At 36.6% G+C, this 23,347-nt stretch overlaps 4 protein-coding genes across 5 annotated transcripts; 2 read left to right on the top strand and 2 right to left on the bottom strand.

The window, feature by feature from the left end:
- The first annotated feature begins 212 nt into the window (after positions 1 to 212).
- Positions 213 to 11,131, top strand: LOC100177894. Its single transcript, XM_002129796.4, has 11 exons — positions 213 to 563; positions 3,722 to 3,799; positions 5,309 to 5,362; positions 5,868 to 5,930; positions 6,843 to 6,975; positions 7,762 to 7,807; positions 8,241 to 8,316; positions 8,902 to 8,983; positions 9,465 to 9,588; positions 9,777 to 9,846; positions 10,720 to 11,131. Exons 1-11 carry the CDS (start codon positions 324 to 326, stop codon positions 10,831 to 10,833), a joined length of 1,080 nt encoding a protein of 359 aa, XP_002129832.1. The 5' UTR covers positions 213 to 323; the 3' UTR covers positions 10,834 to 11,131.
- Positions 11,132 to 11,682: 551 nt separating this feature from the next.
- LOC100177076 (amyloid-beta A4 precursor protein-binding family A member 1) lies at positions 11,683 to 16,003 on the top strand. The gene has a single exon (XM_026839127.1). It carries the CDS (start codon positions 12,784 to 12,786, stop codon positions 14,932 to 14,934), a length of 2,151 nt encoding a protein of 716 aa, XP_026694928.1. The 5' UTR covers positions 11,683 to 12,783; the 3' UTR covers positions 14,935 to 16,003.
- A 1,333-nt stretch (positions 16,004 to 17,336) lies between these two features.
- On the bottom strand, positions 17,337 to 19,531 carry LOC100175560 (ketosamine-3-kinase-like). 2 transcript variants are annotated; one of them, XM_018816206.2, is made up of 4 exons: positions 19,442 to 19,531; positions 19,222 to 19,378; positions 18,726 to 18,880; positions 17,337 to 18,495 (listed from the first exon to the last, which is right to left on the bottom strand). In XM_018816206.2, the coding sequence occupies exons 2-4, from the start codon at positions 19,365 to 19,367 to the stop codon at positions 17,879 to 17,881; spliced, it is 918 nt and encodes a 305-aa protein (XP_018671751.1). In that variant the 5' UTR covers positions 19,368 to 19,378; positions 19,442 to 19,531; the 3' UTR covers positions 17,337 to 17,878. The 2 variants fall into 2 exon arrangements, with proteins under 2 accessions (XP_018671751.1, XP_002130157.1); XM_002130121.5 differs by lacking the exon at positions 19,442 to 19,531 and having other exon boundaries at positions 19,222 to 19,389.
- On the bottom strand, positions 19,378 to 21,764 carry LOC101242427 (AP-4 complex subunit beta-1-like). Its single transcript, XM_004227247.3, has one exon. It carries the CDS (start codon positions 21,756 to 21,758, stop codon positions 20,001 to 20,003), a length of 1,758 nt encoding a protein of 585 aa, XP_004227295.1. The 5' UTR covers positions 21,759 to 21,764; the 3' UTR covers positions 19,378 to 20,000.
- Positions 21,765 to 23,347: the final 1,583 nt, after the last annotated feature.

The following is a 23,347-nucleotide window of genomic DNA, read 5'->3' as shown; positions in this document are numbered from 1 at the left end:
ACGGTAGTTCAAAAATGCCAACTGTGTTATTGAGGATATTTAATATACCTAATACGTCACAAAGCGACGTATTGTGTCGTATATAATTTAAATGCAAACCTGGTCATCAGTGTTCAGTGAAGCGTGACTCGTATTCCAGAATTTAACGAGCGCGAAAAAATGCACAAAAATCGCGTCGGGCGCTTTCTTTGCTATCGGCGCTTCTGCCTTGAGAAAAAAGGCGCTCGTCCAGTGCGTTGCGGCTTCATTCAGTACACCAGAAGTTTAACGACCGATGAGTGAATGGTATAAAAAGAAGAAAATAGTATTAAACTGTATTTTATATGAAGACGGAAGGAACTTTCCATAGTTTGTCGGGCCAGCAGAGTTCAAACCAAAATCGTAAACGAGTTGCTGAAGAACCGATTGAAAACAGCAAGGAAAACCAGTTTCGTTCGCACCCGTTTCCACTCAAGATTCCTTCCTTGGGCAACGGTATTGGAAGGCTACATTCAACCGAGGTTACCACCGACCGAATCACGATGAATCCAGACACGAATAACAACAACGCTAAGGAGGAAGAGGTACGGATGTTTATGATTAAGATTTCTCATTATTTATGTGTTAAAAAAATGGGTATTTTAGATGAGATTAAAGTACTGTGGGGTAAGATGAGTTACCGTTAGCACATAATATCCCATATTTCCTGATCGTTTTTTAAGTAATTAACAACGCCCTTTTGGTGGGCAAGTTTTATTCACTGCCACATTACCTATTTAATGATATCCGTTATATGCGTTATATGCGTAGGCCCGCATTATTATAATCACTGTGGTGGGCAACATGATACCAATGTACAAAATTGCATACCACGGGTCAAATCTATTTCGTTTACAACTTCTGTATCGAAAACGATAATGACAAAACTGCCCTCAACCTCTAACGCGCGCGGCGGTTGTTGTTCCTCGTTTCCAAAATTTAAATCGAATCGAGAGTTCCTTGGATGGGCCTTGTTACGTCACAAGAAACATTGCTGCTTTACTTCCGTGTTTAAAGTTACATCGCGGGTCGCACATGTCAGTTCTTAAATGATTTGCGCCGTGTGATTCCATCTCCCAGCTATGCTTAAGAAAGATCAATATTTGCATTTGGCGTATTAGGATCATTTACTCGTATTTCCTTAACCTTTCTAACGGCCAGTATACGTTGACAGTTTCCACATAACGACTAATTAACGTATTTCGAAATTAAAACTTGGATTTAAATAAAATGTGAGCGAAAATGCGCCGTTACGCCGTTACTCCTAAATTGTACATAGTATATACGAACATGCATTACTACAATGTCATAACTCGGCAGTGAGTATACGGTTACAATGGAGTTCGGTAAACGAAATATTAAATTATTTTCTTAAAAATCGTTTATAAACGCTCATACACGGCATGTAGTATACAGTATACGCCACATATACCTTACGTTTACGCTTATCTATTCTTGCCAAGTACAGATCCTTCAAGAAGCCAATACTTTATCAATAAAGCACTTTGTGTGTGAAGGTTTCTTGCAGTTCGTTTAACTTCGAAGGAATCGATTTGATTGAATATTTAATTGAAGCCAACCAATTAAAAAGCAATTGGTTCACCAAAAAATGAGATAACGGCTTAAATATCGACCGTTTTAAGCTCTATTGATGCTTTATAAATGGCTATTAAATCATTGCTTATTGCACCTTATATTGGTGCGGGTTTTTGAAAGGATTAATCCCAGAGTGTGAGGGATTGCATGGATTTTAAGAATGCAGGTTTAATGATAGTTCTGATCGTTTGATATTAAAGATCCTTACTATTTGCTTGGACTGTTTATGTACAAAAGGCGGTATGTTAGCCTACATACCCATACGTTAGTTATTACTAGTTTGTAACCTGGAATCTACGCTTCACTATACACAGCCATAAAACTTTCACCGACTTTACTTACGGTCGTTGTACTAATACTAGGACGTATTTTATATAAATTACGACGCCGGTGTACATTATGCGTTACTATACTAACGGTCATAATATTACTTGTATAATGTAGTTAAGTGTTGTACTGTATAATGGCATTTGTAAAACAGAGTCTATTGTATATATAAGTGTATTTTAAATCGTACTATGAGTTACCTATATGTAGAACTACATGGCGCATAATATTACAATACGCCGATACCTACTATAGCATTTATGGTATTTATAATACATTATCCAGTATCACGTAAAACACACAAGTCACACAAGCGTGCGGTAGGTTACAAGTTACAACAAAGGTCTGTTTTTTGTCTCAAGCTGTCAAAGCTACGTAAATAGCAAACGCTATCTTTCGCTTATCAAAATGGTGCTTGCAAGACTGCATGGTAGTCTCCTAATGCATTTCCCCACTTCTATTTGTCCCTGCTATCAGCAATACTTGTAAATTTCGATAGATTATTGACGTCCGCCATGTTGGAAACGTCACAATGGTATTACATCACAAAGGTCTCTGTGAGGTGGTCAGTGTTTAACGAATAAAAATCGAAATTTAATATTTGCGGTTTAGAATCTTCGCGTTTTAACAAAGACTTGTTTGCGGAGAATCCATATTTTGTTTATGACGTCATAATGTTCTAAGATAGACGACCCGCTTTTTGATTGTTCAACGCGAATTTTACGTCTTTTAAGGCCCTATTACTCGGAAAATCGGTCAAACTGGCCACACATTATTCGCATTTAATAAGGTTTCTGTTTAACCCGTATTGATTATCTGACCCGAAACTGTGTTTCACTTTAAATTGACTGCGTGGTTACTTATGAATGTTTAATAGAGTGGTGCTAGCCCAAACTACACATAAAACACTTGCTGTTTCCGATTATAAACCTCACAAACCAATAACCACGGATTACTAATGTATATTACTGTGGGGTAAATGGGATACCGTTAGCACATAATATCCCATATAATACTGTGGGGTAAGATGGGATACCGTTAACACATAATAACGATACCTTACAATAACTGGCATTGTAACTATCCAAGTAAAAAACGTTTCATAAAATATTTAGAAATCCAACATTTGGAACAAATTGCCAGAGCATTAGATAGATGTGTGTCACGTCACAGTTGCCGTTATTACTTAATTACACCAGCATTATTATGTAATAAAGCTCTGTTTGTTTAAGGGTATTGATTGGTTGACAATATGACGTCAAATCCCTCGTTACGTCATAGCTGTCATGATGTCATTACACGTTACGTCACTATTCGTTACGTATATAAATAACAGATAGTAGTTTAGTTTCCCCTGGGTGTTTGGTTCGATTTATGCGGCGACCTCGCGAAGCCTTTATTGTTGAATAAGATAAACCATTGTGACGAAACAAGAGAATCGTTTCCTGCTACGAAATTCCCGCGGCGCGAAGCCCCATGGGGTTATTGTGAGCGCATAAACGTGTGATTATGACGTTATTAACGACGATATTGCCAATTATTCGCGGTTTCGCTTAGAAAGCGTTTCGTAAACTTAGTTTTGTCCACCGTTCCGCCTAAAATGGAATCTTAAATTATTTATCCACGAACGACAACGCTACACGCTTCCTCATTCAAAAGTTCACACGTCACAATAGACATTTACGCGTCACAAAGTAATACACGCATGCTTTAATTGGTTAGAGCCCACAAAGTCGTGTTTATCATATAATATGATGTCATAATGATGATTGTTTTTCAGGTTCGAACATTGTTTGTGAGCGGGCTGCCAGCGGACGCGAAAAAACGTGAACTTTATCTTTTGTTTCGTGGATTCACGGTAAGTTGATATGACGTTTATTACTGTGGGGTAAGATGGATACAATTATCAATTATTACATTTCGTAATCGTGTTTAAACAATTAACAACGCTGTTTTAAAGCCGTAAGAATACGGTCATATATTTATATAAATATACTTTGTTTGCTACCAACGATAAAAGCGAAACAAAATCTGGACCATCTTACCCCAACCCACTATATATTTATGACGTATTAAAGACATACATATATGACGCAATGGTGGGGTGTTTTTGTAAACCTACAGACTGCTCATTCATTTGCCATGATAAGCTTGAAAATATAAATAGCGAGAATTGATTATTTCTCACCAAGCTGCATTAGATCGGATTAGAACAAGGCGCACCTGCTCTCTTGTTAGTACCAGGTGCTTAAAATAGTGAATGGAATATGACGTTTGTGTTCGGTGCCAAGGGGTTAAAAACGTATGGTAGAGACAATAAATTAAGGTGGGGGAAGTTGGGACACCCTTTCGTTTTATATTTTTCTCGTCCCATTTGTTAGTAAACAAAGAACATTTAAAGAATTATAGAACTTTATCTCCACGACTCCCATAGACCGTTGTTAATTGTTAAAATCACCCGGATGTTTGGATATGTGCTAAATATGTCCCGTCTTCCCCATTCTTCTATATTAACATTACAAATTTACCATCTTGAGTTGTGCCATAAGTTATTGTTGAAAATTCTGAAGAAATGTTATTTCGATGCCGTGACGTAGCCGTAGTTATTTCAATTTTCCACAGCATTTCCCAACTACGTCATGGCCATTACATTTACATAACCCTATGGAATAATTGGGTGGGAATGGAGAGTTACGTAAATCCAGTGGAAAATTATGTAAAGCGCGGATGCTTTAAAACTATAATGACAAACTATCCCATTTTCCAAACGTACCGTATGGTTTTAATGGACCGATCTTCTGACAATAAATTTAACGTATAGTTTTATATTTAAATCAACGTTTCGTCTGCCATTATAGGACAGTAGAGACACTCGTCTAATAAAACTGTCATCGCTGCATGAATACGTTTTATTTATTCATTATGTAACATATGTTTTAACCATTAACGTTATTTTTAGTTTTTATTCCGTAATTTAGTTACAATAGGATATCGGAAGACAAAGCACTTAAAAAAATCGTAAAGGCTTCAAATTGTAAACGACATATAATAAAGTTAACGAAAAAGGATTCATTTTTTCATATTTTTAAAGTAATAAAAAATAACGAAACAAAAATCGTTTTTTTTTCATACTTTTGAAATAAAAATAAAATAACTAGTGATGTCCCAACTTTCCCCATCCCCTTCTATATATTAACAACTGGTTATATTAACAACTGGTTAATTACCCACAAAGTAACATACATGGTAACTCGTAAGCTGGCACGAGGTGTTAAACCCATGTGATAACGACTGTCGTTTTCCGGCCACGCGAGGATAAAGTAAGTTTCATTCATTCATTCATTCATTCATTCATTCATATACGCAGGGTTATGAGGGGTCCATCATCAGAACTACAGCGAAACCTGGAAAGGCGCCTGTGGTGAGATATTAATTATGTATAAGTTTAAATGCTAAAACACTAACTCCCACCCTGATAACGTATCAAGTACATGAAGCGATTGAACGTCTTGTTGTTGGACTTGTACAACATATATATTGGTTGGTATATTTAACCACAACATTGGAAATGTAAGATTGACAAAACAAATCAAATACGGCTTGTCTGGCTGCACATATATATGCCATTGCACAATACCATTGACCACAAATATATAATATAGTAGAATGTGGAAAGATGGGACACCTTTTCATTCTATTTTCTCATCCCATTTGGTAGTAAACAAAAAAATTGCAACAAAATTATAAAACCGTATCCTCACAACTCCTATAGACCGTTGTTAATTGTTTAAAACACGATCAAGATATTTAGATATTATGTGCTAAAGGTGTCCCATCTTCCCCCACCCTATACTATGTGTATTAGGTGCTTACGCTTTCTATCTTACCCCACATTACCATGTATATATAACTGCTATTATTTGCAGCCGGTCGGGTTCGTAACCTTTGACTCCCGTGGTGAAGCAGATTTAGCGAAGAATTCACTTCAGGTGGGTTGTTGATGAATGAATGTAACTTATTTATCCTCGCATGACGGGGGCAGTCGTTATACGACGGATGTTCCGTTTCATGTACCCCGTGTCTGCTTAAAAGTTGTCACTTTTGTAACTTATTTATCCTCGCATGGCGGGTCAATGACAGTCGTTAAAATACGAATGTTTTGTTTCATACACCTCGTGCCCGCTTACTAGTAACCATGTATGTAACTTTGAGGGTGATTGCTTTTACTGTATGGCTGACAACTTTGACAAGCCGTTTATGATCAATTGCTTGTAGCAATTGCTGTTTCATAAACATACGTTGGCAATGGTAGCAGCGTCGAGCCTTCAACCCACATCCTTGGGTTTAGAGAGGTATTCGTTTCAAACAATTAATATCAGAATATTTAACAGGCATCCGCATCTCTTTAAAACCTTTTCCAGATATTTATAAAAACAAGTCATAAAAAATTCCAGAAAATCTGGTATTTTTTTTATAAGATTGTATGCTTTTCTTTCAAGATTTCTTTATGTGTTTCCGATTAGATTGTTAACCGGACGTAATAATATTTTGATGTCAACTCGATGGTATATGAGTGCCTGTTTTAATGCATGTCTTTATATAGGCTAAAGTACAATGCATCGAAACTCTTCCGTGCCACCATTGTGGGCGTATGTGTCCTTTGGCGGGATACATAACAGCAATTGCTTCAACCCAGTGGTCACTAATTGGTTGTCCAAATTATCAGCCATGCAGAAAAACAATAACTACTTACAAAGTTAAATACGTGGTAACTCGTAAGCGGGCATGACGTGTATGAAACAGAACACTCGTGTTATAACGACTGCCATTGCTTCGACACGCAAAAATAAAACAATACCCTATAAACTATAAAACTAAATAACACCATTGTACATCTACAGGGCATTAAGTTTGATCCAGAGCTACCTCATACACTAAGACTTGAATTCGCAAAAGCCAACACGAAAGTCAAACTACGGCCATCATCCCCCGCTCAGGAACTCGCCAACCACATTATAGGATACCTACCACAACGTAAGTGATCAAGTGCTATGGAATATGTAACAAAATAAAGTCCAACCAATAGTTTACTGTAACAGATATACCGTACGGTACACAGCCCATGCAAAATTCAAGTCACGCCGGGAATATATAAAAAGCTAGTAATATTATGTTAAACGGTAAAGATTGTACAAAATTATACCAACGCGTAAACGTTTAATTTTCTACCGTTAGTAATTTAAAACACGATATGTATATGTTTAACCCGGCAGTACAAACCAGTGCAGTGTGCTACACTCGTGGTTAAACTCCTATTGTTTTCAACAATTTCCAATTAGCGGTTGGTCGTTATCGCTGTTACACGAAACTGTAAAACGAAAAAGGAGGAAATGGTTTAATATAATAAGAACACAAATCTACACTGTGAAAGTGGTTAGGGAAAAAACAACGACATTAGATTAGTTTAAAAGAGAAAATATACGTTTTTATATTGTATACTGGGGGCAGACGGAACACGTTTAGCTCATAATATCCAAATATCCTAATTTTTAAACAATTAACAACGTTTTATGGGAGTTGTGAAAATACTTTTTTATAAATCTTAAAATGTGTTTTGTTTACTACCAAATGGAACGATAAAATGGAACGAAGGGTGTCCCATCTTCCCCCACTCTATACTACATATTTTTTTATTCCTTGGATTGTTTTTGGTTTTGTGAGTCTTGCGTAACTTTTAAACGTAACTTAAAAAACTTATAACTTTTTGTACTGCTGTGTCCATTTTTTGCGTTTAGTTTACGTGCCCATTTTCATTTTCAGAGTTCGGTTCTGCAAACCTCCTGCCTGCTGAGATCTTCGGGCAACCGTAAGTTTATTAAACGTTTCAACTTTGTATTAATATATTTATTTCATTCTTTTCGCCTATATGAAGCAGACACCAAAATAATAAGGCTATTTCAAAATAACGTTGTGGTGTATTTTTAATAATAAATTTCAAAATAACTTTTGAGAACGTTGTTGTGGCCGTCACTGTTGCAATGAAGACCAAGTATTAAAATAATCTTCCCGAATTAAACGTCCAAATCCAACCGTTATTGCGTATATTGGGTAACAGGTCTATTTCTTACCATATTAATACTCAAAACAAAGAAACTTCACCTCTGCAAATTAAATTTTTTCGTATAAAATTGGATTTTAAATTATGATGTGCATTTCTACAATTTGACTAAAATTCATTCAACGTTTCATTAATATTCTGACGCAACAATCCTTCTTTTAATCCCCATATTACGTCACAGATACTCCTCCTACCCGGAGCTTCTGCAAGGATTTCAAACTCATCCGTCCGTAACACAAGTGGGCGCCCCATTACAGGTAACATATGCACGTTTGCCGTTGGGTGGCGCTAAAGAATCATACTTTCTCACGTGACTTTCACCGTTAATTCTATAATTTCTCCGACCATTTTCATTGGCTGAATCTCTTTCTACATCGTTTGTGTGTCTAACTACACTAGAGCCGGCTTGGTTTAAAATATTTTCAAAATCTCTATACTCACTATGAGACAAAGCTGTGGCTTTTAGATTAAGTAACATGTTTCGCCTGTTTGGGGTAAAAGGCACAACTTAGGTATACTAATATTAAATTATTACCGGTTTGATTTGTTAGAATTTAATTTGAATCTTTTTTAAATCCTAAACACCTCAATCGTCAATGCATTAAAAGCTGACTCTAAGTTAGCAACTCCATATGTGTAGAGCATAAAGAATTGGTATTGTGTTTGGGTATTTCCTTTTCCCATATCCTTAAGGTTTTTTTTATCCAATAACCTCTGATGTCAACCGAATACCGTCACGATATGACCCCATGACCCGTTCACCCCCACCCCCACCAACCTGGCTCTGGTTGTTTCTTCCTAATTTAAAAGTCACGTGATGTTTTCTTTGTGTCACGTGCCAGGTGACCCCTGCACTCCACCATATAGCACCCATTCACCCGGCACAACCACCACCACACGGCGCTATATTCACCCACCTTGCAGGTATATACTATTTTTATAGAAGCACATTTTGCACTCAGCACTCTCCTACGTCATCTAATGATTACGTCATCAATACTTTGTAGTAACTGACTACCTGTAGAAGACCCGTCGATAACTGGCGGTGAAATAAATTAAGAATTGTAGTTTAATTGATAAAAAGATTGTAGTTTAATTTCTAAACTCTTTTTTACATATCTTCCCAATTAACAATTTGGTAATTTATTTAAAGTTTTATTATAATTTTATAAAACTATTAATTGTCCTAGTATATAGTTAATTTTATTTTCTTTAAACCAACAATAGCCTGTATAATATTGCTGTAAACGTGTAAAGCTTTTTGTCCTAACTAATATTGTTAAAAATGATGTGACATTTATTATAATATGATCCTTTGTGTTAAATTACCCACGAACTAGAATTAATCTAGCAGTGTTCTAAACGTTTACAAATACCTTCTTGAACTAATTACTTATTTAACCAGGCGCTCCGATGATGAACTTGGCTTTGGGGCAAGCTAACGGCACAACTGCCCCCACTTCATGTCTGCTTGTGTGTAACATTGGAGGGGGAACTACAGAGAAAGAATTAAAAGATATATTCTCTCGGTAAGGTTACTGTAAATGGTTTTATAAACTGCTTGCCATTATGTAATGATATAAGTGTGCGCGGTGCTGTCAATGTGTTGACCAAGAAGGTATTTTCACGAATGTCTTCCTATATCCACATGCAACTGCGTGCATGGGGCATCTCCCAATTTGTTGCAATGAATTTTAACTTCTCTGTTACGTCACAGGTTCCATGGTTACGTCAGAGCAAAGTTAATCAACCGTGGCGGGATGTTGTGCGCTGTGGTTGAATTTACGGTGAGTTAGGCTGCGTTTTTTAGGTTTCGCTGTGTTTGAACACTTATATTTGTCCATGATATAGAAAAGTTGCTCGAAAACCGAACGCGTCGGTAGCGATTGTTTTCCAATGTTGATCGCGAGCTTTGTTTGCGTCATAACCGTTACTGTGTTTGAACAATGTCGGTTAATTCTGTTTTATCGTTTAATCGTCGTATTCGACGTTTAAATCGCGGTTTAATTGTTTCACGTTCCACTACAAGTCTAAGCAAGTTTTCTCGAAGACGAGACAATTTGCTTTATGCCAACCTTTGTGACGTCACAAACGTGATTTACAATCGCGGCCATGAACAAATATTTGCGAGATTTCGATCAAAGAGACAATATGTCTTGTGTTGAAACAATAATACATCCGGTCAGTGTACTCAGGGAGTGGACGCCGTTTGTGGGTCAATGGGTTTAACTGTATGCGCACAAAAAGGCCACAATATGCATAGAATACATGTGCAAATATACACACAATATTAGCAGGAGGCCATAATATGCACAGTAAAGGGGCGCGGTATGCACTGAAGTACGATGCGGGCACATTGTGCTTATTGTGACCAGATTATTTCGTCTGAGATAGTATAATTTTATTTAAACCAAAAAAATGTCATTTTTTGCTTACCAATCGTTACCGATTACTGACGTAGTACCTCAAGAGTAGGATAACTTTATCTTAAAAATGTTTCTTTGTTTGTTTTTATATCTTATTTTCCTTTGCTGATGCAGAATGTTTACCTCCTCCTGTGATGTAAATGGGCTCGTCGGCGTAATAATACAGTGTATTCGAATGCCATTGTGACTTGTAATTCGTCACGCATACGTAACAATGTTATAATTGTGACGCAGGATGCCGGCACTGCCTCGTATGCTTTGCATAGTCTCCAAGGAACGCGACTAAACGACCGATCAGCTATGAGGATCGAGTTTGCGAGACCTGTACAGGAACTGAACGGTTTCTGACATCACAATGCTATCTCATTGTCTCGTGGGAGTTCTGGAATATTCTAGAATGAGTTTATTCCGAAACCACACTGGCTGATTATCTTCTATAGGCTTCCGCACTACGCAGGGGTTATTTTGTTCCCTTTCCCTTTTTTTCTCGTGCCCTTTCCTAAAAACCTTGGTTCCCGTATTACACAATGGTACAATGATAAGTTTACTGTACATAATGCTTCATGGTTCCGATGTTACTGTATTTTTCGCGGTTCCTTCTTTGTTTTGAAGCAGATTTTTGTTAATAAATCAAACTATCTATTAATATTTGTTGTCCTGGTGTAAAGAAGTCTCTTTATTGCTTATTATTTATCCTCGCATGGCTGGGCAACGACGGTTGTGACAACAAGATGTTTCATATGACACCTCTTACGTAGGCTACTTACAATTTACAAAGGTAAAACGACTTTTTGGGTAAGATTTCCATATGGATGCCACTGAATTAAAGCGAATAGTTGTGTGTCTTGCCAACAGTCTTAAGGAGTCGTAGGGCCAGAATGGTGGCAGCGATGAGCCTTGAATCGTCACCTTCGTGTTAAAAGTAGACGCGCACTGTGCCACGGCGCCGTGTGGGTACCTTTTGAAATCTCTGGGTAGTTTCGCAAGATTTATATATTATTCTAAATATAGGTTCCAGGCATGACGTACTGATTGAATCGTTAAGTGGGCACGGTTTAATTAAAGATACAGCAATAGGTATACAACTACAGCGATAAAATTGCTCCAGTGCGCTACCGTGCGGATGGGAAAATAACTATTTGCCTATCCTTACCTGAGTGTCTGATCTTCACACAAGGCTGAAAGCAAGTTCACTGTGGGCACGAGAGTGGCAACCATGGTTAAGTCACTCAAGTTCCCACCCACGAGGATATAAATGACCAAACCAACCAGAAGTTATGCCCGCTTATCCAAGTTATCCACACACTTCAATAGTTTCAGCAACTCAAACGTAGGCATAGAAGTGGTAACTAATGTTTTAGCGCGAAATCTGTCACCTAAAACACGGGAAAATCCAGTCCGGAGTAAAATATTTTGTTAACACAAGAATTCCAGATACATCGCGACCCAGTTTCAAGTCCCTGTGACATCACAGTAGGTGGTTCTTTTTTCGCGACTGTGGCGATCGACGCGCAACACGAACCAACTGCGCTATAAGCGAGGAAACCAAGCGTGATTCATTTATGTACACAGAACTGCAGACACATCAAAAATGGTGTTTAGAACGAAAAGTAGCGACAAAAAGAAAGTACGTAAAATGGCAAGAAAAAGTACATAGAGTATGAGAGTATGGTGCAAGGCACGGCGAAAATGGTATTAAAGTGTACGTATTACCAGAGTTATAATACTTGTTTATATAGAATATACAAAGGGGAACATAGCCTATATATTAGGACTTGTATTTTCTTTGAATACAGTAACAAAGATCAAGTTAAATAAAACAACGAAAATAAGTGAATTAACATTAAAACGACAGTCGTTAAACCACACTTTATGAGTAAAACTACTACTTTTAATGATTTTTTATATGATCACGGCAGTGGGCCCATGTATTATCGTCCGCCTGAATTGTTTGGTTTTAAGAGATGTAATCCATTAGGCCCAAAAATCAATACAATGTTGTAATGTCATTTTGTACAAGTGTAAGGATTCATAGGCTGGATGTTGTGGGGTGTCAGTCAACAACAGATTTGTAAAACACTTAATAGTGATTGTTCAACCCAGTTGTCAAGAATTAGTTGCTTAAATCACAGAAAAACAATCACCTACAAAGTTACTTACGTGGTAACTTGTAAGCGGGCACGAGGTGTATGAAACAGAACACCCGTGTTATAACGGCTGTCGTTGCCCCGCCATGCGAGGATAAATAAGTTCGATTTATCATTGTTTTATATCTTTAGCTGCCAAATATTAGTTACAATGGAGGAACCACTCGCTGATTTCACTGAAAAGTTAGGTGGGGTTTTAATTAACGACAACGAAAGTGTGGAAGTTTTGAACAACAATGAAGAAGAGAATTTATTGAACACGACTGTCGATTCGGAAAATAATATTGATGAAGTTGAAACTGTGGCTCAGGATGAATTAAATGAAGATGAAGTTAGTGAAAATGAGTATTTGTTGGAAACAGAAACTTCTGATGTAGTTTATACAGACACAAGTGATGTGAAATCAAAGTTATGTTCGGATCCAGATGAACATGACAATTTACATGGGCTGGCTAGGCAGTATGACTCTTTAAATTTATCTGAAGCGAAATTGACAAAGGAATGTTTTGATGAAACACCAGATGAAATAGAGTCGGTTGATAATAATGTTTCAATAAACGATGAAATATATGAAAAGAATGAAAACGCAGATATTTTAATTCAACCCGAAGCAAAATTGGTTGAACAATATTCGCCGATGAAAACTGTGCAGCCTGTTGAACTTACATCACTACCTACTATTATTCCTTTTAATAATATCGAACAACCAGAAGACAGTCCATGGCAGCTGCAGCAAACAGTTGCTAAAAATCCAGATTATGTTCAAAATAGTGAACCAACAGTGCAACATGATTCGCCAGCCCAAGAGTCGAGTGATATTTGGGCAAAACAGGAGGTGAATGGACATGATGAACGCCCTATGTTTGAATTGATGCCAAATGTACCTGTGAAAAGAATATCTTACGATTGCGACAGTTGTGCGGGAGTAGAGGACATTGAAGCAGCTGTGCAACAAGCGAAGATTGATTCTAACCATGAACCTGTAGCTGATGACCCATGGGTTAAAATGGCTCCTACTAAAACCACAAGTATATCAGCACCTTCTACTTCAGTGCAACCAACTAAAAGTATTGAGTCTGCCGTCCCAAGATCCGAGTCCGCCCACCATATAAAGGAAGACGCACCCACCCCCACACAAACCCCCCACAACCCAGTGCTTAACGTGCCAGGCCCATGTGAAGCAGAGGATTTGATTGACGGGATAATTTTCACTGCGAATTATCTTGGTTCGACTCAACTTCACTCTGAGAAGAATCCTGGCAAGACAGCAAGGATGTTACAAGCGCAAGAGGCCGTCAATCGCATCAAAGCTCCGGAAGGTGAATCGCAACCAAGTGTTGAAGTTGATCTGTTTGTTTCTATTGACCGAGTGAAAGTATTGAATGCAGACACGCAAGAGACAATGATGGACCACACTTTGAGGTCGATATCATATATTGCTGATATCGGCACTTTGTTGGTTGTCATGGCGAGAAGAAGATTACCGAAAAATGATTCCGAGGAGCCGAAGTTAATGAGGGAACCAAAGCCCAGTCGTGCTTATAAAGTTATCTGCCATGTATTTACTTCAGGAGATGCGAGAATCATGGCACAGGCTATCGGGCAAGCTTTTAGCGTCGCTTACCAGCAATTTTTAACTTCTAACGGGATTGAGCCGCAAACATTAACTCCGGCTGCGTTCAATGAGTTGCTTGATATGCAGGAAATGTACCATGATGATCTGGTGCACTACTCGAGGAGGGAGAATGTTAAAGATGTTTGGATTGAAAAGACAAAAGGAGAAGCACTGGGTGTTGTGGTCGTGGAATCCGGGTGGGGGTCGATCGTCCCAACTGTCATTCTCGCTAATTTACAACACGGAGGTCCAGCGGAAAGGTCCGGAAAACTGAGCATTGGAGATCAAATAATGAGCGTAAATTCAACCAGTCTTGTTGGCTTGCCACTAACCACTTGCCAAAGCATCATTAAAGGTTTAAAGGGACAAAGTCTTGCAAGGCTGAACATTGTATCATGCCCACCTGTTGTGACTGTGCTGATTAAGAGGCCTGACCTCAAGTACCAACTCGGGTTCTCTGTACAGGATGGGATTATATGCAGTTTGATGAGAGGTGGAATAGCTGAGAGGGGCGGGGTGAGGGTTGGGCATCGTATTATTGAAATAAATGGCATGAGTGTGGTGGCAATACCACATGAACGTATTGTGCATATGCTTGTATCTTCAGTGGGTGAGATACAAATGAAAACAATGCCAGCCATGATGTATAGGCTGTTGACTGGGCAAGAACACCCAGTATATATATAAGTTACGCTTGTCGCTTATTTATGGCAGCTGTAAACTTATACACCTGCTTGAGGCAGTATAATATTCTTCTTCTGCTGTTGTTGCTGCCAGTAATAATATGTTTTAGAAACTGCTGTTCTGGTAAAATTAACCTAAGATTTATTAAAGCGAGTGACACTATCTGGGTATCAGCTCTATGGTTGACCCATAAGCACCTAACCTCTGGAATGCAAGGGTACACAAAAGTCTTTAAGTGGCCATGTTAGGTACCCCCCTGCATTCAAAAAGTTTGGAACTTATGGCGCCCTATATCACAAACAAAAAATTGTTTTCAATAAATCTTATATTTTTACCAGAAACTCAGTGACTAAAATGTTAACTTTGACTCGTTTTATCTCTGACATCAAACTAAACATTATTTTTGTAAAAATGTAAATTAAAGATCATAGTTTTGTTTCAAGCTGCCAACACAACAAGTTCATTTAGGTTTTATTCATTTAAAATATGAAGGTACATTTGTAACACTGAGACTTATAAGCAAGTATAATGAGTCTGCAATGTAGGGCTGGGTTTCTAAAACCAGAGCTTCGGAAACTAAAAGTTAATTCAGAAACCTGGGGTGACAGGGTGGGCAGGCCAACCTTAAAATTGTTCCGCACTTACATTAATAAGTAAACATTACACACAATAAATTGTTATTATTTTTGGGATTGTGTCCAACTATCCCTGCCTCCCCTTTGTTTTTGCCACCTACGATTCAGAGAACAAAGTAATTGATTTTTTTGCAATCTTTTTTTAGTTGACTACAATTAAAATAAGGATTTTTTTAGCTTTTAGAACAGAGTTCTAACTGAAATCCAGCCCTGCTGTTATGTGTATGTTGCATGCGTGCTTCAACGTTATATATTTATCATATTAATGCACTAGTAGCAATACACAGTGTTATTTTACCATTACATTCGTTATTATAATAATAGATTTGTTGTAACATCAAATTTCAGCATTTGTGAGTTTGCAGACTTTAGTTTCAATTTGTTGTAAACGCAATCTTGCTTTCAAAGTGAATTTCAATTAAAGATCTGGTACAGATATTTGATTAGCGATGTTGTACTGTCAGAAATACCTTAGTTTCAGTTAAATACAATTTAACTTATATAAACACATGTGAAAAGTGGCGCAACCAATTTAAAGTTATTGTTTTGTTGAAACTTAGTAAAACTACCTGTCAAAAATGTAGTTAAGGGTAAAAAACAATTCACAGGTTTTTTCATTGATTTTTACTTCATAGCATTGATAGCAGTATAAGAACCATCTATATACAAATCCGGCAGTTACTTATACATAACTTATATTCCTTATATATTAGATTACAGAATACATATAGATGCCACATTGTGAAATAAATAAATAATTTATATCCGTTGGCTGCTGTTCTTAAGTTGCTCAGTAACTTTGTATTGTTGGATTCAATCTGGTTTCAAATCCCGCTTAATTATACAGTTATTGGGATTTAAAAATAAATTTGGGATTTTGTAACGCAATATTAAAACTGTATGAAACACATGGGCCAACTCTGGCTTACATACCAGATCTCTTGGCTATGCTGTGTTGTATATCAACCATGTTTCAGATACATCAATTTTCACTTAAATATATGGCTATTAAGATAAATATATATTTGGGATTTTGTAGCGCAATATTAAAACTGTAAGAAACACATGGGGTATGGGCCAACTCTGGCCTACATCCTGGGTCTCTTGCTATGCTGTTGTGACATTGACCATGTTTCATAAACAACTCAGTTCAATCCCTGTTTTATATACATAACACACTTTTATAACACTTCCAGAGTATAATGTTAGTATATATTGTATAAATTGTCTTTATAAATGTCCCGTTGTTTTATTCCAATTGGATATAATGTGTGAACTTACATAATATAAAAATATAATCTTTTTTATACCAACATTCTGCTATAGACAAGACTTCGTCAGGGTTAATGTTGGTATAATATAATTACTTTCATACCATAGGTACCAATGTATATATTAGCCCTGGTAGAGTATTTGAATGCAATGTGTCTTGATTGATTTGCCGACTGATTTCAATTAATTGTATTTTTTTCGGATATGTAATATCCACTAATGGACTATTTTTAGTTTATTGCGTATATATGAATAATGTCACTTGTTTATCATCCTGTTACAACACACATACAGTGCTTTTTGAAATTATAACTTTAGTGTTTTAATTCTAACTCAATGCACAAGATGAGAATATTTTTTGGTGAAAGAAGTTTTAATGTCGCTGATATTTTTGACAATCCATTATTGACCACTGGGTTGGAGCTATAAGTGTCTTAGAACAACCATGAATAGGTCCCTTAAAATAGCAAAAAATCAATCATTGGATTAAAAAGACACTTTCATTTTATGATTTCTTTTATTGAACGTGAATGCAGTTAAACTGTTGGCATAAAATAATTAACATAAATTTTATCTCTTCCGATATGACAACAAAGATCAAATAAATTAAAACATAAAAAGGAAATTAGCAACAAAATGATTTAAACAGCATGCATGCACATGAAGTAGAGGTGCACTGAACTTTATAGGAATAACATCATGAAACTAAACACTGCACCCTCATGGGAAAAAAACTTATTAGGTTTCATTAAGCCACTTTGTGAGGAATGCAACAACACCCATGTGTATTGTATAGGTAGAAATTAATAAAACCAAAACTATAAGGCTGTACTATAAGTTAATTCAGATGACAACCAATTAAACTTATTAAAATCATGGTTTAATACTCAAAAAAGTGCTGCAACTGTTGTAACATTGTTTTGGTGAATTTAATACGTGATTGATTGTGTAGAGGAGATTTTTTGGATTTATGAGTTAATTCAGATATTAAAGAAATTACAAAAACCTATTATTTTCAAAGCTAATATTTAAATTTTTATTCACAATTTTGCTAATTGTTTCATAATAGCAATTGATTGTCCACGGTATCCACCCCCAAAGTGGTTCCAGTGATTTAAATAATGAAACAACTGATACAACTTCTGTCTATCTTCAAACCCTTTATCTTGTGGTATAACCCCATGGTAGGCGGCGAAGACTTTACGTGGTAGACCACCAAACATGCGAGCTATAGATAAATCAAACTCATGGTGACCGTACAAACACGCAGGGTCGTATACACAAGGTTCACCATCAACCTCAGCTGTGTTTCCACTCCATAGATCACCATGTAACAACGCTGGGGTTATTTCTAAACCCACAGGAATCAGTTTATGAAGGTTTCTTTCAACTTGTGGCCACAACTCCAAAGCCTCTCTGTCTTGATAGTTCTTCTCAACTAAATCAAGTTGTGCTTTCAATCTATTCCTTGCATAAAACTCCAACCAGTTAGAGCTCCAATCATTGGGCATGGCAATTATCCCACAACATGTATAAACCTCAAACCCAAACGACCGAACGCCTTCTTCACGTTTCCCAACAAATCCAGAACTTTTCAAACTTTTCACGATCTTCACTTTGTTGCTCAGATGCAACTTTGCTAACTTGGCTCCAAAGTCTAAGGAAAAGTGAATTGTTTATTGGTGGAATATCAAATCATACACCTTGTGCCCGCTTACGAGTTACCACGAATGTAACTTTGTGGATTATCTTTATATACAATGCAAAAACGGCAAAAATCATCCACACAACATCTTTATTCTTGATAATATTACACTGGCTAAGTAACATTTTTCGCCTCCTTGGTTTTTCACCTCGCGTCAATATTTCAACTTACAAACAAATTACTTTCAGCCTGTTGATGAAGTGACCGCATGTCATAATGCTCCATTGCTAGGTAACAACAGCCATTGTGATCAAACACTTTCAATGGTTTGGGAACTTTAATGGTTTGTGTTTCATGAATCGCGCTCAATCCTGCAGATTCCCCGTCAAACATTATCCTGAAACAAAGCAATCTCGTTAGTAAGAACAAATACTTGGTTCAACTTTATGAAAAAAGACTTAGCTTGGGTTGGAATAACCTATGAATCCCGGGTTCCAATTCTACATTTTATTACCAGGTTACTTATGTATAAATGAATATCATTGTATAAATAACAGGTTCAAAGCTCAATGCTGCTACTATTGTGGCTGTATGTGTCTTTGGTTCCATTGATAAAAATTACCTTGCAGAACTGTTTCATTGTAGAATAAATATGTTCTGAAATGTTTTATTTCCTTGCTTGGGGTATGAGACATGTTTATCCTCGCGTGGCTAAACATCACCCCAAACCTTCCATACCTTGCTTCTGGCTTCGAATTCTTTTTCACGAAGACTTTCCTTCCATCACAAAGATAAACATCGGCTGAGCTGATGCATCCACTTCCTCCTGCTCCCAGGGATCGAACATCTCCGCATCCCAACTCCTCCCTCAATGCTTCTTCCATCCTAACATAATCTGTAAAAATATCCCAACAAACATAGTTAAGTTGTGGGCCATGTACCAATATAGGTGCCAAACCTGGGGTGGCAGGGTGGGTTTCCTAAACTGTATTAACGAACTTTCCCTCCATTTCATATGTTTACAAAATTAAAAAAAATAAAAATCGAAATTCTGAAAGTTTCTATAACACATAAATCAGTGATCCTTACAACAGAAGTTGTTTCATAGGAATACAGGCCAAACTATCCCTGCTTCCCCTGTGGATTTAAAAGTTTGGCACCTACTTGTACCAACACCAATAAATAAATATTTCAAAATGCATAAAATACAAAGTAAATACAAGAGGTAACGATGGATCCCGTGTAACGTGGAAGAGATAAACACAAAAAGTAAAATGAGTATTTTGCTCCTGCTGCCACAAGGGATAATGTATATTTTGGAGAAATGGTTTCTGGAACAAAATCATTTAAAACCAACAATTTATCTAAAATACTACGAAATTTAACAATTTTTGTTTGTCAAAAGTTTTATATATCAAAATATTTTTTTGCACTAAAATTCAATCCAAAAATCAGCTTCTAAGGTATGTTGTGTCTAGTAGCAACAGCGATAGCAAAGTTTGCACCAACATTTAGTCTTATGTAATCGGCAAAGATATTTGCGATATAGCGGTAATATTTTCCACAACAATATTTTCACTTGCTTCAGGTAACACAGTAACACTTGTAACGTTCACTACATGCTTGGCTGTTTCAATATCATGCTTCATAAAACCATAATAAAGTCTCACGGAATCATATAAATCACCCTTGCCGATCTCCACTATTCTACTGAACAAAGTTTTTAACATTTTTTCAAAATATTTCGGCCATTTTAGAAAGAGATTCACAACAGCACGCAATATACAGTGAGCCATCATTGAGTTGACGACAGTTTCGCCGAAACGTTTTGAAACTTCAGTGGATAATAGCTCACTGATCTGTTTTAAATGTCTTTCTTCAGGGTTTCTTAATATCAAACATACAATGGAACATTTAGCTTCATCCGATGTAAGGTAGTTGTACGATGCCAATAATTGATCTGTTAGTTCACATGAAAAAAGCTGGGAAATATCAATATTTGGTTGATTCCCACAATTCCGATGCACAAGGTGTGCCAATACATTCACACATGCCTCCAATACAACTTCACTTTTAGATGTTAGCAGTTGACGGATTGAATACGATATTTTCAAAGGAAGAAACTGAAATAAAACCTCCAACATTTTGAACGCCAGTCTGACCACACAATGGTTATTGTCGTGTAGATAAGGACGTATGTTATCAAACAATACGTCTGCATTTTGCTCTGATGTAAGGCGAAGTAGAAGTTCTAATTTAGCAATTTTCACATAAGAGGAATCGCCATATATTAACATAAAGCAATAAAGTTTTTCTTGAAAGATTGTTTTGTTGTTTGGGTCTCGTGCAAATTGTAACAAATTCTGAAGAATTGTAAATTTTAACGCAGAACTACTGAGTGGTAACAGATTAAGATATCGTGAGATAAATTGAGACGTTAAATCTTTTCTTACATTTGGCAGATTCTTCGAAAGTTTTAACATCAATGAAAAACTTTCAAACTGTAGTGTGGTTGTGTGGGAAGGGTGGGTGAGACAATCCAGGTGGTTTAGGAGGGAAAAAACATTATTTTCACTCAATTTCTCGCATTCTAGTTTTGAGTTTGCTATAGTTAGTATAGTAACTGCTGGCCAATAGTCTAACATGTTTATTCTTTCAATTAAAGACAAAATAAATTCCTGGATTGAGTTATTTGATTCATCACAGCCAGCGATGCATCTGACACAGTTAACTACTACAGTGGGATCGGGATCATTTTGTAAAAGTGTCACTACTTTACCAAATAAATACTTTGCATCTGTCATTATATGATCTCCATGAATTTTAAAAATATTGCAAATTCCAGCGACAGCTAAATTCCGAACACTTGATGCAGGATCCTGAAGACCTTTGTCCAACACAGACAAAACAACTTCCCTTGACTTTTCCCACTCCATATCAAGCTTTGCCACAGATTCCAACACGCAACAACGAACCACAGGGCTTGGGTCAGTAGTGTCACCAAATATAGAGTTTGTCATTAAAAGCAAAATATCTGGGTTCACTTTAACAGTAAGGGTTAAATACAAATAAACAAGTTTCTTAATCCTGACGTCTTTCAACTGACTAAGTTGAACGACTTCTTCGATCACATCTTCTGGGTTAGCAGGTGGGGAACCTTTTGTTGAAATGATTAAGTTTTCTAATTCTTTCAACTTTTCGTCGGCGTGGCTCGCATCCAAACAAACAACTTTTGAAACTCGTTGCCGAATTAACATTGAGTCATATTCAGACATTTTTTGTTGCTGTAAAAAAATATTTGAACGATAATTATACAAATTACTTCAAATTGTAACTATTCAATGCTATTATCTGGTCATTTCATCATATTTGGAGCTGTAAACTTGCGTAAAATAACATTAAATTCGTAAATAACTTACTAAAAACAACAACAAAAACATTTTGTACAATTTAACATTAGGGGAAACACCTTTTCGTAGGGCATTAAAACGCAATCAAGCAGAACTAGCATAAACATCGAATAAATACCGGGGAGTGGAATAAAAATTTGGAAATAAAACCACGGCAAATTGTGATTAAAGCCTCAAGCAGAAAGGACTAATTTAGCTTTGGCGAGGCAAGAGCAATTATTGCTCCGGTTTTAAAGTGTAAGTGTGTTTTAAACGAAGTCTTGCGCTTTTTAGGACCAAAGCGATGGGAAAACGGAACAGCATTTTAGTTCAGTTCGTTTTGGTCACATTGAGCAGTTGTATTGTAGTAAGACAAAGGTGTAATGTTAATATTCAAAAGTGACTTCTAGATATTAAAAGTATGAGAACAAATGAGATAAATTGTAATATATTAGGCTGCGTGGGTTTAACTTAGTATCCATTGTGTGTATCAACGTCATTTAGCTGTCGCTATATCCTGTCTTTTCGTTTAAAATATTTTTAAATCTTCGCCACCGTAATCGAAGAGACCAATAAAAGTTATTATTATTATTATTATAACTTTTATTGTGGGCGTATGTATCTTTGCACAAAAATAATTACCGACAAAGATACGTGGTAACTTGTAAGCGGGCACGAGTTGTATAAAACAGAACACCCGTGTTATAACGCTGTAGTTGCTCCGCCATGCGAGAATGAATCAGTTTCGGTTAGTTCGTGTTTTAGATTTTCGATTAAAATATTTTTTAAATATCCGGAAAATAAAAACAGGGAGAGTACCAAATGTTCGATACGTTGCAAAAAGGGGAAACACCATAAGTTTTTACCGCGTGACGTCATGATGATTAATAAAATGCATTGTTGCGTAATTTATTTAAATTATTTTCAGAGTAGCGAAACGAAAGTGATTTAATTTTTATAATAAATTAGTTCATATTTTAAACAAATGTATAAACACGCACATTTACATCGGAAATTAATACTAGGCGTAAATTAAACAGCAGATCCTAAACAATACGTAGTAGCCGCAAATTTCGCAAAATGGCCTGAAAACAGATTTAAGGGCATTTGGCTCATGCTTTTTGGAAGTTTTGTTTGTTTATGTAATTTTCATTGTGTTAGTTTTAAAAATAACTTTCTGGTATAATTTTAACGTAAAGTTTATTGTAATGTTCATCTGTCCGATTTCTTCAAAACGTTGGTTTAAATAAATCATAAATTTCATCTTAGAGCAATTGCCGTTAAACGTCTTGCCAAAGGAAACATACGCGCCTACAATGGTAGCAGCGTCGAGCATCGAACTAAGTGTCCTTTGTATATACTACACGCGTGCTATAGACCAGCACTGTGCCATTGCTCCGCAGACAAAATGTCCAACTTTGGTCAAAAATCGTGAAATGTCGAAATTAAGTTTCTAAATATGGAGGTCTTCGAAT

Source organism: Ciona intestinalis, unplaced genomic scaffold, assembly GCF_000224145.3.
Source record: "Ciona intestinalis unplaced genomic scaffold, KH HT000157.2, whole genome shotgun sequence".
Lineage (NCBI taxonomy): Eukaryota > Metazoa > Chordata > Ascidiacea > Phlebobranchia > Cionidae > Ciona > Ciona intestinalis.
This window is presented reverse-complemented; position numbering and strand designations above follow the sequence as displayed.

Coding starts and splice junctions, on each gene's coding strand:
- LOC100175560 (XM_018816206.2), bottom strand. CDS start 19,367: ATGGAAGAAGCATTGAGGGAGGAGTTGGGATGCGGAGATGTTCGATCC. Junction 18,881..19,221: donor AATTCGAAGCCAGAAGCAAG/GTATGGAAGGTT, acceptor GCTTTGTTTCAG/GATAATGTTTGACGGGGAAT. Junction 18,496..18,725: donor ACTTCATCAACAGGCTGAAA/GTAATTTGTTTG, acceptor ACTTTTCCTTAG/ACTTTGGAGCCAAGTTAGCA.
- LOC100177894 (XM_002129796.4), top strand. CDS start 324: ATGAAGACGGAAGGAACTTTCCATAGTTTGTCGGGCCAGCAGAGTTCA. Junction 5,931..6,842: donor TAGCGAAGAATTCACTTCAG/GTGGGTTGTTGA, acceptor GTACATCTACAG/GGCATTAAGTTTGATCCAGA. Junction 6,976..7,761: donor TATAGGATACCTACCACAAC/GTAAGTGATCAA, acceptor TTTCATTTTCAG/AGTTCGGTTCTGCAAACCTC.
- LOC100177076 (XM_026839127.1), top strand. CDS start 12,784: ATGGAGGAACCACTCGCTGATTTCACTGAAAAGTTAGGTGGGGTTTTA.
- LOC101242427 (XM_004227247.3), bottom strand. CDS start 21,758: ATGTCTGAATATGACTCAATGTTAATTCGGCAACGAGTTTCAAAAGTT.